This window comes from Panthera pardus, unplaced genomic scaffold (genome assembly GCF_024362965.1).
Source record: "Panthera pardus isolate Hobbes unplaced genomic scaffold, ASM2436296v1 HiC_scaffold_2, whole genome shotgun sequence".
In the NCBI taxonomy this organism is placed as follows: domain Eukaryota; kingdom Metazoa; phylum Chordata; class Mammalia; order Carnivora; family Felidae; genus Panthera; species Panthera pardus.
Window position 1 is genome coordinate 25,678,605 of NW_026526765.1, and position 15,909 is coordinate 25,694,513.

Below are 15,909 nucleotides of genomic sequence, written 5' to 3' on the forward strand. Positions count from 1 at the left end.
CTTGGTTCTTGCCTTGTTGTTTTAGTTCTGCAATCCATAAAGTAACCTTTTAAAATATGATGATAAGGGGCGCCTGGGTAGCTCAGTTGATCGAGCCCCACTTAGGGCTCCATCCTGAGCATGGATTCTCTCTCCCCACTGCTTGCACGCTCTCTAAAATAAAAATATAAAAAATATCAAGACATGTTAATTATTAAATTATTACATAAATGAGAGGTCCAAAGGCAACAGAACTAAAATCAACAACTCTTGGGGCACCTGGGTAGCTCAGTCGGTTAAGCGTCCGACTTCGGCTCAGGTCATGATCTCGTGGCTCATGAGTTCGAGCCCCACGTCAGGGATCTGTGCTGACAGCTCAGAGCCTGGAGCCTGCTTTGGATCCTGTCTCTCCCTCTTTCTCTGCTCCTTCCCAACTCGTGCTCTCTCTCAAAAATAAGTAAACATTAAAAAAAATTTTTTTTAATCAACAACTCTTACATGGCCACACTGAGGATCTAACACAATCTAAAGCTCCAAGGCCTTCAACATCCCATGCCTTTGCAAAGCCCTGACCATCTAGATTTTACTCCCCTCTTCCCGCTACTAAAGTCTTCAATTTCCGCAAGCCTAATCCCAACACTGTCAATGTTCTCCCCATCAGAAGCCCCACCTTTCATTTCTTCTCTGTTAGACTAGACACCACGGTAGAGCACAGCAGCCCCCATCCATCCCAGAGACTCGGCACCCTTGTCCCAGCTAATCCTGGATCCTTCCTTCCACTAGCCAGCTTGTTGGTTCCTACATTCCTCTTCCTAGAGGAAATCCCACAACCATGTAGAATAATGCTGCTATAAATCCATGATTTCCAGCGATACCTGGAGATTCCCCAGCTACTCAGCCATTGTTTCCTTGTCGGTTTTTCTCTTTATAATGACTACTATTCCTCATTTTTCTCAAAACTGCTACCCACTCACCTCCCGCTACCACCCCACCCACCCCCGTGACCCCATGCTTGGATGACCTGGGATCCTGCTTCACAGAGTAAAATAAAAAGCATCAGTTTAGTCTCTTGATTTTAAGATGCAGACACCAACCTAGAGTAGCACAAGAAAGATGATGGTAGGTCATAGAAATGTAAAAGTGGGACTTGGCATATGACCGGGCCTCTGATACTGAACGATGGGGTGTTCACTCAGTGCCCTCCACTGATAAGACTCCCTTGTTATTTGGGGCACCTGGGTGGCTCAGTCGGTTGAGCATCAGACTCTTGGTTTCAGCTTAGGTCATGATCTCACAGTTTATGGGATCAAGCCCCACATTGGGTTCTGGGGTGACAGGACTGAGCCTGCTTGGGATTCTGTCTCCACCACCACCACCACCACCACCACCCCCCCCCCCCCGCCCTTCCCCTGCTCGTGTGCTCTCTCAAAAATAAACATAGTACATAACCATCCTGCTATGTGTGGGTCTGTTTCTGCAGATCCATTTCTCCCTCTACCAGTCAGTGGCCTTATCACCAACTCTTCATACCTTTTCTTTATTAGAAACCTTATAGATGCTATTTTGTCATAACTTCGGCCTCTTATCACAGAATTTCTCTGGACATACCAGCTGCTGCCTGCCTGAATTTTTCCATATACACCCCAAAAGTCAGGTGCTGACCGGCTCACTCCTACTCAGGTAAAACTTCTGACAGAGAGTGTGCTTATTTGCTCATGTAACTCTTTTGTCTAAAGCCCAAACAAGAACACAAAGAGGGATGCATTTTAATACAGAAATAGCCCATTCTAGGAGTGCTGGAGAATGCATACCAGGTACAATACAATCTTAAGACCAAAGTGAAGAGCAATGAAATGGGATACAATTTTTTTAGCAAAAGAAGTATGAAATGACAGTCCTGAAGAAAGCCACCTAAAGTCTTACCCTGGAGAAAGGGGATTGCAGGACAAAGTGGGCCCCAGAAAAAGCAGGAAGCACCCGGAATTGGAACCATTTACACTCCTCAGAATGGTAAGGAGGGTGAGGTTGAAGAGGGGGGATTGTTCTGATTTTTCCAGATACCTGGGTCAGCCTAGATAGGGCCAAGGAACAACACACAAGGAATGGTCTGATCTGAAGGGAGCCCCCGCCAGATAGGACCCTACCACAAAAAGGCTGAGCTAATTCAGTAAGGGTTTAGCTGCCACAGCTCACCCACCCCAGAAAGGCTCCAGCAGCAAGTGCCACTCCACACACCCCCTTCCCAATCCCCCCAAAGCAGCTATCTGAATGAAACAAGACTAAGATTGGCCACTCTCCAGCTTTCTTCTCTCATCCTAAAGGATGAACCGAACACACTTAAACACAGAGACCTACCGACCAACCCTGAGCAAACAGCAAGCTTGGACAGGACGCCCACTAAGAACAATTTGGTTCGGCAAAGGTCTTCCTCATGAAGACAGAACTGGGAAAGGTGGAGGGAGGACACTGAAACACAATATGCAAAAGGCAGATAAATATAATGGGAGGACCACCTTGGGTATCAGAAGGTGATAAATTCAAACGGATTTGTATTCTCAATGTACTTAGAGTGTAGCTTCTAAGAAACAAGATCAAAAAAGAAAGAAAATCAAGTGAGATTAATATGGATCTGGTGTAACCAAGAACAGAAACTAAGAGACCACCTTACCAAACTAAAAGACCTAGCAGATGCATCAAGTCAAATCAAACTGCAGAAACCTAAGTCAGTGACATCGAAGATGAACTTGAAAAATGCTTAAAATACAATGGAAATGCACAAAGGCCATCCATAAATAAAACAAAAGTCCTGATGAAATGTTAGGTAGTAGAAGCCAGTAATGCATTAAGGAAAATACTAAGCCTAAGTGATGTTAATTCCAAACATGACTGGTATGAATTTAAGAAATCTTTAAATGTAGTTCGTTTTATTAGGACTAAATATATATATATATATATATATATATATATATGTTATAAAAGACATCAATAAATATTTTTTAAAGTTTGCATCATACTGTATTTTTTTATCATAAAGTGAATAGGAGGCTAAATTCAGAAACTATAAAACAAGAGACTCATAATTTAACCAGACTACATCCAAACTAAAAACAACTGGGGACTGTCCCAGCAGATTTAGGCAAGATAGCAGAACAGTGACATAGTGTTTTAATCTCCTTACCTCCCACCCATTCTCTGCTCCCTGCAGCTACCACACACACACACACACACACACACACACACACACGCACACAACTAGTATAGATAAACAATGTACTACAACAAAACTAGGTTTGAAAGTACCCCCACAAATCCCAGAATATACAAATAGGCAGGGACAAACTACTAACAACAGCAAGATGCGTGCAAACAAGGCAGAGGAAGCACCAGGACATCTGACAGCCCTTGAAAACCCCACCGTCCCCACCATAATCAACGTAATCAATAGGGGAGCAGAACCAGATCTCAGAAAGTAATCTGCCGTAGCTCTTTCCACTACACCCAAACAGAAGAGGCAGGTGTAGAGAATAAATACAGTTAGAAAAGCTACCCTGACCCACATCCCTTGTAAAACAGCAGCAAAAGTAATTTCATGTAAAAACAGGCAACAGAAGATAATCTAAGTAAAATCCCATACAACAGTATCATAAGAACAAAGAGCCTGAGGCTCAAATACAATCAATCCCTATAGACAACAACAAAGCACACCAGAAAGACATGCTCAGGAAACCAGTGAAAACTGTAACCGAATGCCTCAAAAAAAAAAAAACATCAAGAAAATGGCATAAAATATAATATAAACTGAAATTAGAAAAAAATTCAGAAATTGGTTATTATAATAAACCCAGTAAAAACAATTTCAGAAAAGACGAAACTAGAGTAACATCTTAAGATAAAAAGGGTGAGAGGCTTAAAGATCAACGGTAATGAGAAAAAAGAGCCCAAGCAGAGCAAATATAAGGAGCCGTAATAACAGTCCCCAAAGAAGAAAACCTAAACCAAGGGACAGAACAAACACTGAAAACTTTACTTTTCCTGAAACTTAGAATAAAAAAGATTTGACACTACACATTGAAGGAACGTACCATGTACTTGGAAATACTGATCCAGGGGCACCTGGGTGGCTCAGTCGGTTGAGCGTCCAGCAGATCTCACTCCTTATGGGTTTGAGCCCTGGGTCCTTTAAAGGAGAGCCTGGAGCCTGCTTTGGATTCCGTATCTCCCTGTCTCTCTGCCCCTCCTTGGCTCGTGCTCTGTCTCTCTCTCTCCCTCTCAAAAATAATAAGCATTAAAAAATGTTTTTAAAAGGTAATACTGATCCAGAACAACCAACACCCAAACACAGTATGATAACATTATTGGGGGGAAAAAATCCTGTGGGCTCCAGGCAAAAAGAACAAGGCATTCATGAGGGAAAGAAAATCATATTACAATCAGACTTTGACAGTAATGCTTTATGCCAAAAAGAACACACTTAACACAGTGAAAAAAAAAAAAATCAAAATATGATCTAGAATGTTATCCAGACAAACTGACCTTCAAATAAAAAGGCTGCAGATAACCTGTCACCAGAATACCAACACTCAGGGACTATTATTCTCACAGGCCTTTCTGAAGAATCTAACAAATGAGCAAGACAACCAAAATGATAGGACAATGACATAAGGAATGGTAGTGAGCACTAAACATGTATTTACCTGAAGAGTTAAGACCAAAGAGTTAAAAGGGAGACTGTACTATATAACGACGATGTTCTTACAATGCAGATACAGCTCAAAGTGGAGCACTGACTTGTACACTCAGAAATGGTTAAAATGGTAAATTTTACGTTACCACAATAAAAAAGGAAAACAAAGTAAGTACGTCATAAGTTTACAGTGATACTTCTCATTTAAATGTAGAACTACAAAGGTTTTGACTACCTTCTGTCTTAAAGCTATACTTTTAAGTTTTCCATATCAAGAATCCTGGTTCTCATCAAGGAAATTAATTATGATAAAAGAATGTTTATTTCTGTAAGTCCATAATACTTAACGAGTCAGTCACCTTTAGAGAATGTTAGAGAACCAACTCTATTTTGAAACTCGGTAAAGAAAAGGTAGAATTTAGGGGGCACATGGATGGCTCAGTTGGTTGAGTGTCCAACTCCTGATTTCACCTCATGTCATTATCTCATAGTCATGAGATCAAACCCTGCACTGGGCTCAATGCTGACAGTGTGAAGCCTGGTTGGAATTCTCTCCCTCTCTCTGCCTCCTTCCCACACACGCACTCTTTCTTCTCTCACAATAATAAACATTTGTTAAGAAGGTAGAATTGGGGCGCCTGGGTGGTGGCTCAGTCGGTTAAGCGTCCAACTTCAGCTCAGTTCATGATCTCACAGCTCGTTGAGTTCAAGCCCCACACCGGGCTCTCTGCTATCAGCACAGAGCCCGCTTCAGATCCTCTGTCCCAGAATCTCTCTGCCCCTCTCCAGTTCGTTCTCTCTCAAAATAAACACACACACACACACACACACACACACACACACACACACACAAAATAAAGACTTTATCCTACTTTTCCTCTATGAATACTAAGAGGTAATAGCAATGATACAGGTGAAGTCTTATAAGCAAAGAAATGTAAGAATTAAAGTATCACCCCTCTGCAATCCCAATAAATCACTGATGTAATAAGAAATGACCAGTAAGGTTACCAACATCACAAAAGGAAAGAGATTAAGAGCTCCCTGATGGAAGAACAAACCACCACCTATGAAAAAGTGTTGCCCAAAGAAACCTGAATCTGACAGCCTCTAGATCCAATTACCAATACCTGGCAAGTACAAAAGTCAGAAAACACATTAAACTACACCATGTGGAAACAACCAGCAAAATCCAAACTTTGAAAACTCTACAGGACAAGTGATCCAATTTCATCAGCAAATATCTTGCAAGGGAAAAAACAAGAGATAGATGTCAGGGGGAGACCTACATTTTAAGAGAAACCTGGGGTGGCTCAGTTGGTTGAGCGTCTGACTTCAGCTCAGGCCATGATTTCACGGTTTGTTGAGTTTGAGCCCCGACTTTGGGCTCTTCTGCAGTCAGCCTGTCAGCACAAAGCCTGATTCAGATCCTCTGTCCTCCTTTCTCGGCCTCTCCCCCTCTTGTACTCTCTCAAAAATAAACATTAAAAAAAAAAAAAAAAAAACACTTAAAAAAGGCCATCAAATGAAAGATGAAAGGGGCACCTGGGTGGCTCAGTTGGGTAATAAGCATCTGACTTTTGGTGTCCACTCAGGTCACCTCAAGGTTCATGGGTTCGAGCCCTGCGACAGGCGCACTGTCAGCATGGGGCCTGCTTGGGATTCTACCTCTCTCTGCCCCTCCCCCACTAGCACTCTCACTCTCTCAGAATAAATAAGCTTAAAAAAAAAAAAAACAGGAAAATGAAACCAAACAAAACAAAATTATTAGAGATGCAATACTGGGTCAGAACAGTATTCTCAGGGATTAGGGAGACACTAACTGGGAGGAAGCCTTGAACAGAGTCTGGATAGCTGGCAACATTCTGTCTTCTGACCTGGGTGATGGCTACAAGCATATTTGCCTTAAAATAATTTATTAGCCTATACATTTGCTTATGTGATTTTCCATGTGTGTTTTAATCAATACATGTGATTTTTAGATGTTATATTTAACTGTATCCCCAAATTCATACGATATATACATATCTCAAATCTGAATACCAGGCAGATCTCTTTAATAGGACAATTAAGGTCTGCACAGATTCCATGCTTGAGCACTGCACCATATACTTTTCCAAAGATTAAAAAACAAAAACAAAAAGAATCACCATATACCAACTCCAAAGACTGGGAAAACCAACTGCATCACAGACACAGGGTTAATACACATAATATATGGAAAGCCCTGATGAAGCAATACAAAAAAAAGATCAATGCCCCTTAAAAAAATGAAAAACATGAATAACTCACTTGGGGGGGGGGGGATACAAATTACCAATATAGTAAATGATAACCCCTGAATAAAATAATTTGATCATTCTCCTCTATTAAGCTCGGTAAAGACCAGAATTGATGATACCCTCTACAGTACTGGCTAAGGTCTAAAGAAACCAGCATTTACATTATTGGTGGAAATTAACATGAATCTTAGAAGTCAAACTGATTTTATCTTTACATTTTCAAGACCTACTGTTTGAGTAAATTCATTTCTATTATTCCTCCTACAGAAATCAACTATAAAGACATGGGGTGGCTCAGCTGGTTGAGTGTGCAACTCTTGATTTCTGCTTAGGTCATGATCCCAGGGTCATGAGACTGAGCCCCACGTCGGGCTCCATATGCAATGTAGAGCCTGCTTGAGATTCTCTCTCTTTCCCTCTCCCTCACCCACACTCTCTTTTTCTAAAATTAAATTTAAAAAGACTTTAAATAAATATAAAACCAGGAGAATAATCCAAATGTTCATTAGTGGCAAAGTTATACAATGAAGCCAAAAATGCTTAAAAAGAATGTGTGTTTATTCTGAAAGCTCTCCACAACATAAATGGAAGAAGAATATTGCATATTCCCATTATGATGCTAGTGGAAATCACGGTACAGCACTGGTCTACCAAGAGTAAATTCTAACATTCAACTGAGAAAGTATGTGTATCACTTTAACTATGTTACCATCCATACCCCTCTGACAGTAGCCCACAAGGTTATGTACATTAACACTGCTGCCTTGCCAGTGCTATTAAAGAATACAGAAAATTTATGCAAAATTTATGAGAGCCGGTGATATCGTCCTGGGACTCAATGGGCTGCAATGAATAGGAAATTACTCAGGTTGTCAGTCATATTGATCTGGATGAAAGTAAAATGGAGCAAACATTATCTGTAAATATATATAATGAGGAAATACAAGATGGAGAAACCACAGAGCTGGAATTAAACTTCATAAATACCTCACACAGACTTGTGACTACTGATTTCCATGTTCTTGGGGCAAGAGTGGCCACGACTCGCAGTCCTGGACCCTGATCATCAGGCTGAATGTTATTATTTACTGGTCCTGTATTGCCACTGAACCAAACACCAGCCCCTTTCACTTTCCTTTGGGTGATGACCAAACTCAGACGTTATATTTAAAAAGAGTATTGTATTCATCTGTTCAGAAACGATAGGAAGAACTGAATGATGGAATGTGTCTGAGACCACTGGGTAATCCTGTTTCTGCAGATCAGGAGCTTTCTTGGCCACCTGACATCTGACAGTGTCTTTTTCCTCTAAGAACATAGAGAACTGGCCAACTTTTTCACCCCCAAAAGACAATTTATGTTAAATTATACCAAGATATTAGAAGCAAGCAGGAATATCCTTCTATCACTGAATTCTGTACCACCATGAGAATTTTTGCATGCCTGCTCTTCTGCTCCTCTCTGTTAGAGAAAATCAGTCCCCTCCTAGTGCCAAAGAAAGAAAGGAAAAATTGTAGTTGAATGCCACGACTATTACTCAATCGCTCGGGATTAAAAGTTCAAGCACTTGGGGCGCCTGGGTGGCTCAGTCAGTTAAGTGTCCGACTTCGGCTCAGGTCATGATCTCACGGTCCGTGGGTTCGAGCCCCGCGTCGGGCTCTGTGCTGACGGCTCAGAGCCTGGAGCCTGTTTCAGATTCTGTGTCTCCCTCTCTCTCTGCCCCTCCCCCGTTCATGTCCTGTCTCTCTCTGTCTCAAAAATAAATAAACATTAAAAAAAAATTAAAAAAAAAAAAATTTAAAAAAATAAATAAATAAAAGTTCAAACACTTACCGGGTAACCTGAGACTCAGCAAGGCATCCTCTCCAAGCTTGTCCTTCAATAAATGAAGATAGTAATCGGGGTTTGGGGAGCTCAAAACGAAGTACACACTACTTTACCAGGCACAGAGTGTGCGTTCACCAAGGCTTGTTGCTCCCTTTCTGTTGGAGCCTTGTTCTAGATCAGGTTAGAGCACTGTTAAAGATCAGGTTAATTTAAGGAACACTCAACAATTAAACAGTATGTGAAGAGTTCAAGAAGCAGTAGATTCTTTACACAATAGACTTTTATGGAAGTTTTGTTATATTCAAACTCACTGACTGATTTTTAGATCCAAGCAGCATAAACCCATGGAAACACCGTTCCTACCACACAGCACAATTATTTCCATGGGTCCTATCATTTCTCCTTTAAAGAGGACTGTACACAGTAGCATTTTATAGGAGAAAAAGTTCTAGATAACATCCCCCCACCTCCAAATTGTACTCCACTTCCTCGCCTCTGGCTATAAAATATGTACTGCAGTTGGGGCCACAAACAGGTGGAGGTGACTGGGCACTCAGCTCTGAAACCACTGACAGAGGTTCAGACAAGGCCCTTTTCCAGCCTTGCTTGAGAATATAGATGCTGGCGACAAGGTGAAGAATACTTTAGAAAAACATCCATGATCTCACTTCTAAAAACTTTGCAAGGAAAAAAACAGTACATTTTCACCTGAAAAGAAATCCCAGGATAGAATCAGTTATCGGTTCAGTATTCACTTTATAAGGGAAAAAAAAAAATTAACAGTTTCCATACTTATTTACCACCAGTAGTGTCAATTTTAGAGGTAAAGGAGGTTATTTTAAAGGATAGGAAATCTTTTTCCATGCATTAAAAAAAAAGAGCCTGGCAAACTACTACCAATGGCCAGCGGCCTGTTTTTGTGAATAGTTTTACTGGTACACAGCCTCATCCACTTATTTGTATTGCCTATGGCAACTTTCATTCAAGAGTTGAGTAGTTGTGACATTACAAATGGCTCACAAAACCTAAATATTTACTATCCAGTCCTACAAGAAAAAGTTTGCCAGCCCCTGCACCAAAATATTACCACACTAGGGGTGCCTGTGTGGCTCAGTCGCTGGAGCGTCAGACTCTTGGTTTTGGCTCAGGTCATGAACTCATGGTCATGAACTCATGTGGGTTCAAGCCCCACGTCAGGCCCTGCGCAGACAGTGCAGAGCCTGCTTGGGATTCTCTCTCTCTGCCCCTCCCCCACTCATGCTGTCTCTGTCTCTCAAAATAAATAAATAAATAAATAAACAAACAAACAAACAAACTTAAAAGAAAAAAAAAGTATTACCACACTCAACTAAGGCTAAGTAAAAATTGGGAAGAAAACCATGGTAGAATACAAAAATACAAATGACATGCTTGCTCTGATTCAGGCACTTTCAAGATCATAGTTTATTTATTACTTCAGATAAAAAGATAGTATACATATTAGGGAATCCCTTAAAATTCAACTCTACAGTTATACACCATCTAGTACTTTTGCATTGAATGTTAACCAAAAAAATCTCTAAACACCTGAAAGCCCCACTATTAACATGAACTATGGTAATAAAAAATTTGACATTTAATTTGTTCAATATATAGTATTTACATTATGAAACCAATGCTGATACCATAAACAGTGATAAAGAAATAGTAAAAATAAACTTTAAAAAGCAAAGGTTTATATCCTTACAATGTGCTAATTATCATAATTGTATATAAAAATTAAAACATAGCAGAGCTTTCTGTTACAAAATTCTTAATCATCTGAGTTGTAGTCATTACTTGCTAACAATTTACATGCAATATCTGCTAAAACTGACATTTGATTTGTTTTCCCCCAAAAAAGTATGAGTAGATAAATGACATTTAAGAGCAGACATTAATTTACCTGTGGACAGAAAAAGAAAAAACTGTACTCAAGATTAGTACTGGTCACAAGCCTCTTCCCTATAGAAACGATAGAAACATTTAAGACCAAAAATAATCCCAAAAGGAGATGCATAGGCAAAGGGTGCCATGAATGGCACAGCTCAAAAAGTCTTGGGACCAATCAGACACATCTTTTCTCTTTCCTTCAATGATGAGAGGTCTATTTTGCCATCAAATAATACGGACTGAAGCAAGTGAGGGGCACCAGGTGTACAACGAATGAAATCTTGCAAAATACTAAGATGGAGGCAGGAGTGGCCAGAAGGGGCAATTTATATAGAATTCAAACTATATACAGCATATGTGGAATGCGGCCCACCCCGATCCGGCTTTGTGAAACAACTGGACCTTTAGGATTTAATAGTTAAAATTACAACAAGTGTAATAATACAATAGATTTACATGGGAAACAAAATCCAAGGGGCATTTTATATTATTTACTGTGTTGTTTCAATTTAAAAATAATTTTGCTAAGTATACATCTCAACTGAGGTCTATGTATAAAATGTCCTAATAGATACAGATATTTACCTTTGGTGAGTTAAAGGCCTTTTTGTGACTTCTGTCTGAATCGTAGGCAGAATGCTAGGTGTACGTGCACACGTGGGAAAAACTCAAGTTGAGGTAATCCAAAAGATGTGCGTGTGAGGAGACTGGAGTCACTTTGAAAGTCAAAGCGTGCCAGAATCCCAAAACAGGTTAACAGTGAGGATGGCAACAAGGAATGGATTGCCAATATGGCAGTAAAACTTTTTTTGAAAACAGAAAGAGGAAGGCCTCTCGTACCAGCAGAATCCTGCATACATACAAAAAAGAAAAGCCACCCACCGTTTCATAAAACAAAAGCCAATTACAGTGTGGAAAGTACAAACTGCAGAGAACCAGAAGTCAATAGAAGAAAACCTACTGGTTTACATGAGAGAGAGAACTTCGTTCTGAGCAGCTACTTGGTGAACGCTGCCACCACCGCCCACAGGACCTCGTTGGTGTTGGCCTTCAGACACTCCACTTCCGGATCTAAGTCGAGGAGCTGCCGTACTCTCTTGGTGGCTAAATCATACTGCTCGTCCAGAAGGGGAGCAAAAGCATTCTCCAGGACGTCGGAGGCGTGGGCTAGGTAAATGAGGGCCAGCAAGCGTTTGTCCATGCGGTGAGGGTCATTCACCCATTTGTCAAGAACAGCTTCCTGTACCTTCTTGATGAGGCGCTGCTTGATATTGTTGTTGGTGAGGGGATGTGTGGTCATGTCAAAGAGTAGGAAGTTCTGTTTCTCTGTTGTCAATACGCCCTTTTCCACCAGGTTTTTAGCTAATCGTTCCCGCACGTTTCTTAACTGATAATGCAATTTTAACGGATTCCATGTCTCACCTAAACAAAAGATTTCAGAAGTTAGAAATGACAGGTATTATACTGCTAACTTTATAAAGTGTACTACTAAAATAAAGAATACAATTTGATTTCCACCCCCTAAATAAATAAAAGAAAACCCAACTATTTTTCTTGTCAACTAAACCATGAACCCCTTGAGGGCCAGGCCTTTGGATTCTAAGCACCCGTCACGTTTTCAGGCACAACAGTTACTCAAAGGACCAAATTGAAAGCAGTCTTCAAACCAGGTACCCTAAGGTGCAAATGAGCTAAATACTAAATACATTCAGCCTCCCTCCAGCTGTTGTCAAAAAGCAACCAGAGCAAAATGTTTCTTTTCTATTTAGAAACACTAATGTGCAATAGAGACACAAAAGAAAAAAAGTTTCCTGATTAAAATACTATTCCAGAAACTGCTACATAACAGCCTGCAAAGCTAGGAAAGCCTGTTTGGACAAGGCTGTTCTTTGATAACAAATTAATACAAAGCCAATTCTAGAAGGACAAAACACTTTCACCATTTTAATCTGGTCACCTATGCACATTTCCTTTCAAGACAGAAATATTTAAAATAAAACCAAACAATTTTCACGAAGATAATTTTTTTCTCTACAGAAATACTGGAAGGAAATGTATCAAAATATTAACCTTAGTTTTCTTTGGGATAATGTGTGACAAATTTTCTTTTTTGTACTTTCTATATTTTCTGAATTATCTCTAAGGAACACATAACAATTTTTTTAATTTGAAAAAAATACTACAGCAATTTTCCAAACTGGGACGTGTTAAAGATCAACCACGGGCACTTTTGTTATATGAAAAAGCAATAAGGTTGAAAAAATTGTTTTAATGTTTATTTATTTAGAGAGACAGAATCCTAAGCAGGCTCCATGCTCAGCGTGGAGCACGACGTGGGGCTCAATCCCACGACCATGCGATCATGACCTGAGCTGAAATCAAGAGCTGGATGCTTGACCAACTGAGCCATCTAGGCTCAAGGAACCCCAAGGGTGAAATTTTATAATATTAAGAGAAAACAAACTGTATTGTCTACTACAGGACCCACTAGCCACATGGGACTATTAAATTTAAATAAATAAAAAATTCAGTTCCTCAGTTGTACTAACCATGTTTCAAAATGTTCAATAGCCATGTATGGCTAATGTCTACTTACTGGACAGCAAAGAAACAGAACATTTCCATAATCACGGAGAGTTCTAGTGAAGAGTGCGATCTTAAAATACATTACTATTTAGTTGACCATAAGCAGAAGTATTTTATCATATGACTTAACAATAAAGAATATGGGGCTAGGATAATCAGGCCTGGACTTCTACAATTAGACCCTTTGGCCTTCCATAAATAGAAACCTGGATAAAATATATGAAACAATTGCTTTCCAACACTAGTCAAAAGGCAGTCCAGAGCTGTGACCCTTGAGAGAAACCTAAGTGAGCCATACTTTTGCCCAAGCTTACTATCCGATAACACGTCCCAGGGAGCAAAGCAGGACAGAAGACCTCAAACAGAGCACAGAAGTTTTAAAACAAGCAGAAAAAAAATTTTAATTGAAAATTTAAATTAAACAAACTAGAAAGACAGAGATCAGAGTTCCAAGACGGCAAGGCAGCTGAAATACAAAGGCAGAGTACTGGAAAAGAGAGAGCTATGCAGAACAAGAGCTCTAGAAACCTGTACGGTGTTCCTCTGAGTCTGGTTGAAAACAAAGTCACACAAGTTAAGATGAGAAACTCTGCAGGGGTAGGCAAAGAAAAATTAACCAAAAGCTGTAAGCTGAACAACTGTAAGTGTTCACATGAGGCTGGGGAAAATTTGCGTGCCAAGTAGCCTGAGTGGAAAGGTCTCACTGAACATCCAAGATATTCAGAAGGGACTCCAGAGGATCACACCTTAGTACTAGGCCTAAACTAGCCTTTGAGAAAAGGCTATTCTAGACCTGGCCCAATAAAGCTTAAAAACAAACTGATCCACAAGTAACTTAATTGCCTATCAAAACAAATTTCAACATTCTTTAAACAACAGAATCCGGCATTCAACATAGCATTCACAATGTCCAGCAACCAATAAAAATCACTAGACTTGCAAAAAGCAGGAAAATGTGACCCAAACGGGGGGGGGGGGGGGGGGGGGGGGGGCGTGTTCAACAGAAACAGTGAACCAAATTAGACATGACCCAGAAATGACAGAGATGATGGGAATTCGCAGACAAGGACTTTCAAATGACAATTATAAATTTCTAAATAATTTAAAGGAAAACCTGAATGCAATGAAGAGAAAATAAGAGCTATTTTTTAAACGAATGATCTGGAAGTGACATTCTGAATTTATGATTCACTCTATAAAACTAGGGACTTGAAAAAAAACTCAAATAATGAAGGGCTGGTGCCATGAATTATTAAATTGAAGTCATCTCCTGCATTAAAAATATATATATATTCTTTTCCATAAAAACCCAAGCTTCCAAAAAAAGAAAAACAATCATTGCATTCAATTCCCTTGGTAACTTTGAAAAGGAAAAGAAAAAATATTTGGGGCTCTATTAGATTTTAAAACCTAATAGTATAAAAGAGAAATGTAATTAAATAATAAATTAAATTCTACTTATTTCAATTTCTAGTGTTAAAGAAACCCATACCTACATTTAATGTTAAGAAATTATTAAAAGTTACTTGATGAAGCATTACTGCCTAACAGTCGTACCAGGCGAGCTCTGGAGCCAGACTGGTTACATGTGAATTCCAACCTGGTCATTTACTAGCTGTGCAAACCTGGGCAAGGTTTCTTACCTTCTCCATTCCTGTTTCCTCATCTGTAAAGTCAAGATAACAACTCTACCCACCTCATCAGGTTGTTATGAGGATTAAATGAGTTAAAGACATATCCAGTTCTTAAAACAGAGCCTGGTAACAAGGCTAGTTATTATTTATTCATGCACAGAATCAGCACTCTGAAAGAATTTAATGTGTTCATAATGGCCTAAAAAAATATTAGGAACTAAGAATACAAATGTAAGATATTTCCAATTCTGAAAAGTTTTTAAATCAAGTGAAGGAAATAGATTCATAATATAATTAACAAGCCTGGCAAGAATAAGATGCGTAGGACCATAAAAACAGTATGAACAAGGAGCCTAGAGGGAGGAAGAAATTATTTGGGTTTGATGTAAGGGGCATTTCTAGGGAAGTTTCCGGGGAAAGAACTTTCAGGTTCAAACCTGCAATCCAGCAGGATTCTACATCCCATGAAACAAAGAGGAGCCTGCATTACAGGCAAAAGAAACAACAAAGTGGACAGGCAGTGACTACATGCAGAACATAATGAGCCCTGGAAAGGAAGTACACATCTTTCCAAAATGTTACGACTTTCATTTTTTAAATGTTGTACCAACCCACTGTCCTCCCCAACTAATGCCTGCCTGCTGTACCTTTCACCAGACAGATTGGGGTTTGTTTTCTAGTATCATCGGCATGTGGTAGCAGCCTAAGACACTAAGCTAGAATTGGCTAGGTTGTGTTTTCTGACCGTCAGAAATTTAAATAAACACAAAATAATCAATAGCAAATTTATGTAAAAGCCCATAAAAATTATAGTTCAACTTTAAAAATAACTGTGTTTATAGTAACTGGTCAATTATCAAACAAGCACTTTTCCCTAGCAACTCATTAGTCAAATAGAAAGGTATTTATTCCATGCCCCCAGAGGGTATCTTGGCTATCTAGTTCCAAAAATGGCAGGGGAAGGGGGGGCAGAGGGGCGGGCGAAATCAAGATTATTCTGAGAAGC

General features: G+C 39.7%; 1 protein-coding gene across 2 annotated transcripts in view; it reads right to left on the reverse strand.

The window, feature by feature from the left end:
- Window positions 1-10,186: 10,186 nt before the first annotated feature.
- GOLPH3 (golgi phosphoprotein 3) overlaps window positions 10,187-15,909 on the reverse strand; it is a 48,568-nt gene continuing 42,845 nt past the window's right edge. For both annotated transcript variants that reach the window (XM_019450711.2, XM_019450710.2), the window contains one exon: window positions 10,187-12,105. In XM_019450711.2, coding sequence (XP_019306256.1) covers window positions 11,681-12,105 — 425 coding nt within the window. In that variant the 3' untranslated portion in view covers window positions 10,187-11,680. The remainder of the gene's footprint in view (window positions 12,106-15,909) is intronic.